Source organism: Panthera leo, chromosome C1 (genome assembly GCF_018350215.1).
Source record: "Panthera leo isolate Ple1 chromosome C1, P.leo_Ple1_pat1.1, whole genome shotgun sequence".
NCBI lineage: Eukaryota > Metazoa > Chordata > Mammalia > Carnivora > Felidae > Panthera > Panthera leo.
The window spans coordinates 26,689,301-26,698,955 of record NC_056686.1 but is presented as its reverse complement, the minus strand read 5'-3'; the positions used below and the strand labels follow the sequence as shown (position 1 = coordinate 26,698,955).

At 41.7% G+C, this 9,655-nt stretch overlaps 1 protein-coding gene across 5 annotated transcripts in view; it reads left to right on the top strand.

Annotated features, from left to right (window-relative positions):
• The first annotated feature begins 7,275 nt into the window (after nt 1–7,275).
• The window catches only part of ZMYM6 (zinc finger MYM-type containing 6), a 42,814-nt gene continuing 40,434 nt past the window's right edge, over nt 7,276–9,655 (top strand). For 2 of the 5 annotated variants that reach the window (XM_042951540.1, XM_042951536.1), the window contains exon 1: nt 7,541–8,701. In XM_042951540.1, coding sequence (XP_042807474.1) covers nt 8,609–8,701 — 93 coding nt within the window. In that variant the 5' untranslated portion in view covers nt 7,541–8,608. Of the gene's footprint in view, nt 7,416–7,540; nt 8,702–9,655 lie in introns of those variants that run through there. The other 3 variants (XM_042951537.1, XM_042951539.1, XM_042951538.1) reach the window with 3 other exon arrangements.

Here is a 9,655-nt window from a genome sequence, read left to right as displayed (position 1 = left end):
AATAGAAATCCTTGGACATCTATATATGTTTTAGTTATTGCATCTGAGTCATGAACAATTAAAGCTGAAAAAACCTTTAGAGACTTTCTTGTGTAACATAGGCAGATTACAGATATACTGGACATTTGTCATTTTTGGCTGTCTAGCATCCAACTCTCCCCCTGTTTCTAAGCATCCTGATCTCCCTTTTAGGAAAATTCTCCATTGTAAGTAAAGACAATTCCCTTGTCTGCTTCCTCTCACAGTGGAATAGAAAGGGATTGATTCTTTCTGTATTTCTTTCCTGATTTGGCCTGTAGCTTAGTGACCTAAGCTATGCCAATCAGATGATCATTCTCAGAACTTTGAATCTTGTTCAAGGGATGTTGTGAGAGAGGCTTTCATATGTTCATCAAACCCCATTTTCTTATCCTCCTGGGCATACAAATATACTACATTTTTCTTGCAGTCGGGTGCAGGCATGTGACTTGATTTCTGGACAATGGAACATAGAAACAATGGCCAACATCTAGACCTGACCTATATAAACCTCCCTCATGTGATCTTTGCCCTTTCTTTCCCCAACCATTGGCTGAATGGAGAAGACTCCACAGACATAGAAGAGGATAGAGCCACAGAATGTAAAGATTATGGGTCCCTGAGACAATGCCTGGAGGACAGCTGCCCAGAAAAGCCACTAGAACAGGAGTACTCATGTTGGACTATTGTGTGAGACAGAAACAAATGTTCACATTGTAGAACCTCTGTAATTTGGGAATTTATCTTAGCAATTAGCTTACCCAGACTAAAAGACCAATTGTTTGGCATAAAGTTTATTTTAGCAATTATCAGTGACTTGGATCAAGCTATTCTTGCTGACAGATTTTGGGATTCTGTTCTGTTCATTGTCTAAACCTTTTCTTAGATTTTCTCATCATTCTCAAGGCCACCATATTTTCCCTTTTTGGCTTAAAACAACCAGACCTGGGGTGGTTGGCTGGCTCAGTCGGTAAAGCATGTGACTCTTGATATTAGGGTTGTGAGTTCAAACCCCATGGAGCCTACTCAAAAAGAGGAAGGAGAAGGAGAAGAAGAGGAGGTGGAGTACACTTAATTGATGAGCATGGAACTGTTGACTCACTATATTGTACACCTGAAACTAATATAACACTGTACATTAACTACATTAGAAAACCAGTCAGAACATAGATGGGCTCTGCGCTGAAGGTGCGGAGCCTGCTTGGGATTCTCTGTTTCCCTCTCTCTCTGCCCTTCCCTGACCTGTACTTTCTCTCTCAAAATAAATAAATAAACTTAAAAAAAAATAACATAGACTCCTTCATCAGCTAAAAAATCGAGGTTTTAAATGGTAAGTGTTTTGCTCTAGGGCACAATTCATAAGTGGCATGTCTAGGATTACTAACTTGACTTTGTATCTCCTGATTCAGCATTCTTTCTGTGTACTCTTGGGAGTTTCAAGGGGGCCAAACAATTAGCATTCCTCTTCCCCACTAACTTCTAAACCAATTGAGAAATAAGACTTAGGAAATGGTAAATAAAGGTACACATCACCTTCATTACTGGGAAAAAGGCTAGGTTGGAGGATAAAGACTCCCCACATGGCAGGCCTGCCCCTGCGATAGTTAAGGCAGAGAAGAGCCAAGGAAAACTAGTTTCCTGTTGACAACTTGCTTCCATGTAGAAAGAAAAGTCCAAATTGCATAGTTTGTCCTTTCAAACTCTCTATTTAGACAAGTCACTACCTCAACTGACAAAGAACGACAGAGCAAATAGAAGTCAGTACTTCACTGTTAATGACTGACCCTTTGTATAAAATGTGGGAAATAAAATATATATCTTATCTATCAAAATAGATATTTTGGCTGCTAGAGATATTTTACTTCTTTTTTTATTTTTAAAAATATTTAACGTTTTATTTATTTTTGAGAGAGAGAGAGAGAGAGAGAGAGCGCACGGGGGAGGGGCAGAGAGAGGGAGACACAGAATCTGAAGCAGGCTCCAGGCTCTGAGCTGTCAGCACAGAGCCCAACACGGGGCTCAAACCCATGAACTGTGAGATCATGACCTGAGCTGATGTCAGACACTTAATTGACTGAGCCACCCAGGCACCCCAAGATATTTTACTTCTGATAATGTATTATTGTATAAAACACTGAAACAAAGTCCTCTAATATTCTACCTATTGTAGATAAGTGTTAACAGTTCGGTCTTTTCTTATGACTATGCTAAAATTGAGATTTATAGTATCAAAGGATTAATCTGTGTGAAGCACCCTGTGTAGTGCCTGGTACAGAAGGAATTCATTTGCTTCCTTTCTTTCTTCTTTCTTAATGCCCCAGAGCTTTCTCTAGTCTGAGAATCTCTGATGGGTTGAGCTGAGCTGATGTAACCATAGAGTCCAAGATGTGCCCTGGCTTCCAGAGTGATGGCACACGTATGCCTGCCAGAACTGCCAGAGAGCAGTAGTTAGGAACCTAAGCCCATAGCGGGGACCCTTGGGGCAAGAGCTGCTCAGCCAGGCCAGGCCCATGGCCTTTCCTATTCTCTGGTCCAGGGATGTAGACCCTCACCAGAACCAGAGCTTAGGGCTGCCTCCTGGGTTAGCACACTGTCCTGTAAAGCTCTCTGTGTGGGCTGGAGGGCCTGTGCCCTCCTTCTGAGCCTCTCCCAGAGGGGAGTCAGACACAGGGCTGGGCCTCACAGGGTACTTGGCGTGCTGTTGCATTCACGTGGCACCTCCCACCTTGGCTCTGCCTGTAACTCTGTGAGATACTGACCCTGGCCTTGGAGATGTCTAAGCCTGTTTCTCTCCTCTCTGGATTTCCAGGCTTAACAGAAGAAAAGACAGTGAGGAGCTAGGGACACAGTTGGAGAGTGTGTGGTAGAGGAGGCAGCACTGACTGCAGGCTTCCTCAGCCTGACTCTGCCTCTAATTCAGCTCAGATGTTTCTTCCTTCCTCCAGGGAGTCTTTCCTGAAAGCCACCTCTCTTCCTCCTCGACCTGGTTAATCACTCCTAATTCCTTTTTTTTTTTTTTTTTTTTTTTTTTTTTTTTTTTTTGGAGACAGAGAGAGAGAGCATGAGAGAGTGTTCATTTGCTCACTTAACCGACTGAGCCACCCAGGCACCCCTAAGCATCCAACTCTGGATTTTAGTTCAGGTCACGATCTCACAGTTCATGGGATCAAGCCTGGTGTCAGGCTCTGCACTAACAGTGCGGAGCCTGCTTGGGATTCTCTCTCACCCTCTGTCTCTGCTCCTCCCCTGCTCATGCTCTTTCTCCCTCTTAAAATAAATAAACATTTTTTTAAAAGATAAAATTTAACTCATCCATTTCTATGTCTCTAGTGCTTAGCACCAGCTCTGGCTCAATAATAATTGATAGCTTTAGTCATGGTGATTGAGAAAAGGAAAGGAAGTACCCAGGAGCTGAATTATGTAAGTGGGAATGAGGACAGAAGAGGGAGAAGGAGAATGCCTTCCTAGGGCCTAGCCAGGGTTTATGATCAGAACTTTCCTGAAGGCAGGGCTGTCCACTGTGAAAGGAGTTGCTAGGGGGGAGTTAACTCCCTGTCTTGAAAGGTGTGCAAACAGAGACTGAAGATAGCCGTTGCAGTGCTGCAGCAAGGATTCAAACACTGCACAAGCTCAGACCATATAACCACTAAAGGGCCTTCCATCTCTGAACTTTGAGATCGTGGTAGGACATAGGGCTGGTCCCAGAGAGGTACAGCACTCCAAAAGCTGCCTGTCTGTCTAGGCATGGTCAAGGTTGCCTGGAGGCCACTTGGAATAATGTCACAGCCTAATGAACCCCAACTCCTATTGCTTTCTTATACATGCACACCCATATTTACAGTAATTTAAATCACATACAACTTACATAAACTCCTGCCTGTATATAGATGTTGCTATGAATGTTTATCTTCATATATTCTTTTTTTTTAACTCTTTTTTTTTTTAAGTTTATTTATTTCAAGAGAGGGATCAAGAGTCAGCAGTTTAACCAATTGAGCCACCCAGGCACCCTATCTTCATATGTTCTTCACCGATAAGCATGTTAAAACCTAACTTCACCAAATAAACACTCATCGACCCATGTTTATACACATTTCCTCCACTACCCCCAGGCCCAGGTAAGCTATGGGGCTTCCTCCTCTTGGGACTGGCCAGCCAGTCCTGAGAAGGGGAGAGGTGGAGAAGGCTTGGTCTGCCTATGATGGATAGAACTGATCATAAAGAAAAGGGTTCACTCTGTGCCCCCCAAATCACATCCATTTTTCTGAGACAAAACTCTATTCTGGTTGTGTCAGATTGTTATTGGACAATGCCCTGTGTTTCTTAGAAGCACTTCTGTCTAGATGAGAGGGTCTGTGAGGCATTGTCTTACAGCAGCACTCTTGAGTTGATCTTGACTTTGAGGCCACATTTACCTGCAATATCCTATATGTGATTTTTCTTCTGTGAGGTTATTTCTTGTTTTGATGATATTTTGTTAGCTGGAGAGACTGTCCTGGGCCCTTCATATTTTGTCTAATTTCTGCTTGAAAACAAAAGTTCCTTTTTTAGCTTATCTTTTGCAAAATCTTATCACAGGTAACTAAAATAAATCAATAGGCACTTTTAATATTCTGCCTGGAAATCTCCTAACCAGATCCACAAGTTCACTAACTACATTTTCTATCTTCCATGTTCTTACAGGTGGCAGTGCTGCAAAACATTTTGCTGCTGCATTACACTGGTTACTGTTTCTCTAGCCTCCAATAACAATTTCCTCACTGCTCTTCCAGCCTCCACTAACAGACTCCTTGTTGTCTTTCCAGACTTCTGCTGGCTGCCTGGTCCCAAAGTCAATGTCATGTTTTAGATTTTAATTATAGCAGTACTCCGTTTCTAGATATCAATTCTGTAACAGTTACCTGTTGCTAAATAACAAAGCACCCCAAACTAACTGGCTTATAATAAGAAGCATTTATTCATTCATGATAAATAAATACATTATCATCATCATCATCAAAAATCTGGGCTTAGCTGGGTAATTCTTCTGCTTATTTTGCCTGGGCTCACTCATGCGGCTGTAGTCATCTATCAACCTGGAGGATCTAAAGTGGTTCCACTCACATTATGTGGCATTAGTGTCAGCTATGGGGCTACTCTCTGCACATGATTTTTCAGCATTCAGTAGTTTAACCCATCTAACCTTGACATGTGGTGAGAATGTTGCAAGAAAGTGAAAGCAGAAGCTGCAAAGATTATTGAGACCTACACTTGGGAATTCACATGATATCACTTCTGTCACATTCTGTCAGTCAAAATAATTCACAAAGCCAACTACAAAACAAGGGGCAGGGCCACAGACTCCCTCTCTTGATGAAAGAAGTTGCAAAGAATTTGCCATATTTAATGCCCCACAGGTAAATGCAAAAATTCTAAAGCAAAATTAATATTTAATGACTTTATATTGAAAACAACACAGCAGGAAAAAGATACAGATGTCCAATATTACCATTTCCATAAGGCAAGAAAGTGAGATAAAAATTATATGCTTAGAATGGAGGAAATACATTTGTCATTATTTTCTATATAGTTAGAAACAGAAAAAAAATTGAAATATGGATAAACTCTTAGAATTAATAAATGAACTCAGCAAAGGTGCTGGCTTCAAAACCAACATACAAAAAACAATTGTATTTCTATACTTACACTGGAAATAAAAACAATTAAAAAATGAAATTTTACCATTTAAAATACCATAAAATATCAAAGGTCTAGAATAAATCTAAAAAAGATGTGTGATCTCTATACTTAAAAACTATAAAATATTATTAGGAGAAATTACAGAAATAAATGGGGAGATATAATATTTTCATGGGTTGGAAGAGTCAACCATATCTTAGTTTCCAGGCCTGCTGTAAGAAAGTGCTACAAACATAAATTTATTGTCTTACAGTTTGGAGACTTGAAGTCCAAAATCAAGGTATCAGCAGAGCCTTGTTCCTTCTGAAATCTGTATGGGAGAATCCTTCCTTGTCTCTTCTAGCTTCTGGTGTTTACCTTTAATCCTTGACATTCCTCAGCTTGCAGCTGCAGTACTTCAGTCTCTGCCTCAATTGTCACCTGTTGTTCTTTCCTCAAATGTCTGTCTCTATGTCTCCTCTTCTTATAAGGACACAAATTATGTTGGATTAAGGGTCCACCCTATGCCAATATGACCTCCTCTTAACTAATTATATCTGGGAGAAGATAATTTGTAATACATATTTTCAAGAAAGGACTCATTGAGAATATATACCCATGATAAAATGGCATACAATCCAATACAAAAATGGGTAAGAGTCTTGAACAGGCACTTCATAAAAGAGGATATCCAGATATCCAAAAGAGGGCTCAACCTCATTAGAAAGCTGAGAAATCCAAATTAAAACTACAATGAGGGGCTCCTGGCTGGTTCAGTTGGTGGAGACAGTGACTCTTGATCTCGGGTTTGTGAGTTTGAGCCCTATATTGGGTGTAAAGATGATTTAAAAATAAAATATAATAATAAAAATAAAATATCACAAAGAGATACCACTATACCCCCACAAAAATGGTTAAAATTAAAAAGATGTACAATAGTAGCTATTGGCAAGGATGTGGGGCAACTGTAACTCTCCATTTAAGTTTTACGTGTATGTAACAAGCAAGTTCACTGCTAGGCATAAACCTAGCAAACTTGCAACAAAAGACAGGAATGTTCACAGCAGCAACATTCCTAATAACCAAGAACTGGAAACATCTCAAATGTACATAAATAGTAGATAAATTGTAGCATGTTCATAAAATGGAATACTATACAGCAGTCACAAATCAAAAAACAATTTTGAATGGAAAATACCACTTGGCTTCGAGCAAGTTAATTAATCTATTCATTTACATCTCCCAGATAAAAATTTGTACCTCTTGCAGGTGTGGTGAGGATTAAGTGGAATGATGCCGGACAAGTGTTTAGCAAGCACTTGACTTAATAAATGTCAGCCATTATTTATTTTTATATTCTCTTAACAGGCCATCTTTCTGGAAACCGGCATTAAAGAATAGTGCAGGATTTCTAATGCCCCCAACTTCCTGCCCCAAACTCTTACTTCTACCTTCTCACGCTTGGGTCTTGGTCTCTTTAAGAAGTCAACCATAATTGAGCAAAGGGGAATCCTGGGAAGACCCACTCGGCTCAGGTCCGGGGCATGACGGGAAACGGGGGGGGGGGGGTGCGGAGACCAGGGCTGCGCACGCACGGTTGGCTGGGTGTTGCGTTGTGATGGATCAAGCGGAAGAATTTCAGTAAGAGGAAATCATCCTGGTCTTTGGGCGCAAGCCATTGGGTCCTAGGCGGCCTTACCCACCCCGGTACTCCCCGGGAGCCGGGAGGTGGCCAGAAGGTGAGCGCGGCGGGTGGCGGCGGCCAGGGCTGCGCGGGGCGGGGCGGCGGGCGCGCCACGTGATGAGGCGGGCACCGGGTGGGGGCGGCGCCGGACGGGTTGCGCGGCTGACGCCGTGCGGATTTCGCTGCAGGGACGCGGTGACAGAGATTTGCGGGTCGCGTTCTCTCTCCCTCCGATACAACGTTGCCGCGTTTGAACTCGGTGACGGGCGTGGAGATTATTGGTGGGGACGAGACTTTCGGAGCGAATACCCTACTCCAAAGAGGGATGAGCACCCTTAGATGGTTGTAACTGTGGCAAGTGGTCGAAAGTTCTCATGTGTTCTTCCCCGCAGGCTTTCCCACCAGTTGCCCATTTCCATGCCTGGCTTGACTCTGGATAAAGACAACTTTGGGGGGCTTCCTTTTTGGTTCGGGTTTAGAACGTTTACCCTTAGGGGAACGGAAATCTGCTGAATGGCTAATAGAATTTCTTGTTTACAGGGAAGCATTTAAGAAGCAAAGCTTAGGGGGGCTTATTCGTGGGAATGGTTCCCAGGGAGATCCTGGAAGGTGCAGGTGGTCCACTTTAAACAAGGGTGTACTGTTGTTCACTTGTGATGGCATTTGGAGCTCTGGTCTATCTTTAGGCCAAGAAATGGGGCCCTTATGGAGGCCTCCAGCAGCGGCTGAGTTAGAAGTGGGGGGTGGGGAGCTTGGTGTGTCTCCACTTTGAGAAATAAAAGCAGAGGTGGGCCTCCAAGTACTAATTCTCCTGGAGTCAGAAACTGTTTTCCGAGTCCTTTCCTCTGAGCGGTTGGTAATTTCTTCCCATATTTTGGGTTGCTGCTCTGGTTCCCTTTGTAACTTTCAGCATTTGAGAGACCAGAGCGTTTGGCTTTAAAGTTATTAGGGAGGTTGGGAGCTGTGGCCGGGAAACTTTCCTTATGTGGTGAGAACTACTAAAGGAGCAGAAGGAAGGAGAAGGGGAGACTAGAGTTAGTTATGGCCCCAGAAGAATTGTTTTTCAAAGGCTCAACTCTAAAGCCTTGAGCGCAACACAAAGCTTTTAATATAAACATGAAGGAAAAAATGAGAAGAATAAACCTGAATACCAATCCTTTATGTTGTATTTTAGGAGTCCAGCTATCCTTTCCCAAGAAGAAATCTACTAGCTTTAGACTGGGGAATTCCTTTACGTAAACAATTAGAATGAAAGAACCTTTGGATGGTGAATGTGGCAAGGCAATGGCACCACAGCAGGGGCTTCTGGACAAAATTAAAGAAGAACCTGACAATGCTCAAGTAAGCATTTCATTTTATTAAATAAAAAAATTTTTAAAATTCTTTTCTATCTGGTGAATTCAGATTTTTAGTTAGTCAGTTTCTGGCTTGTATGTTAAAACAACCCAAGCTGATTTTTCTCCCCATTAGATGGGTAAATCGGTTTTTCTGCTCTGTAAATGAGACCTTAGTAACTGTTTATTTCTTTTTGTAAAAGGAAAGTAATATGTATTACTGTTTTTCTATACTTGGTACCTTTTTTTTTTTTTTTTTTTTTTTTTAATTCTCTTGTATCTGACAGTAGTTTCCTTTTATTCTGTAAGTATTTGTGGTCTGTTCTGTATCAGGGGATCGAGGAGTCCGTTTGGTCCTTTCCCTCATTGAGCTTATACATTAGTGGGGGAGATAGACATTGCACAAGTAATTAATCAAATAATATATATAATTACACACTATGACAAGTGCTTTTCAAGAAAAGCCTAAAATGGGGAGTCTGACCTACGTGTGGTTGGGGGCAGAGGCTGGCTAGGGAAGGCTTCCTTGCGGGAAGGATGTGTAAGCTGAATTATGAAGAATGAATGGACTAGGCAAATGCATGGAGAGTGTTCCAGACAGAGGGATCTGCATATAGGAAAGCCCTGAGTTGGAAAGATGCATGGTTCTTTTGAAAAACTGCAAGACCAGTGGGCCTGGAACAGAAAAGGTATGAAAATGGTGATGATGATAATGTTGATCATAACACCAACACTGATAATAGATGGTATTCATATATCAATGTGTAGTGTATATTATGTGTGACTTCATAAATATTAACTTATTATTATTGATATATGTGCTTAGACTGTGGCAGACATCGTTCTCACAACCATGTTATTACTCCCATTTTACAGATGAGGAAACCGAAGTACAAAGAGGTCAAGCAATTTACCAGGGATCACACCTCATAAATGGCAGACTAGATTCAAATTCAGGTAG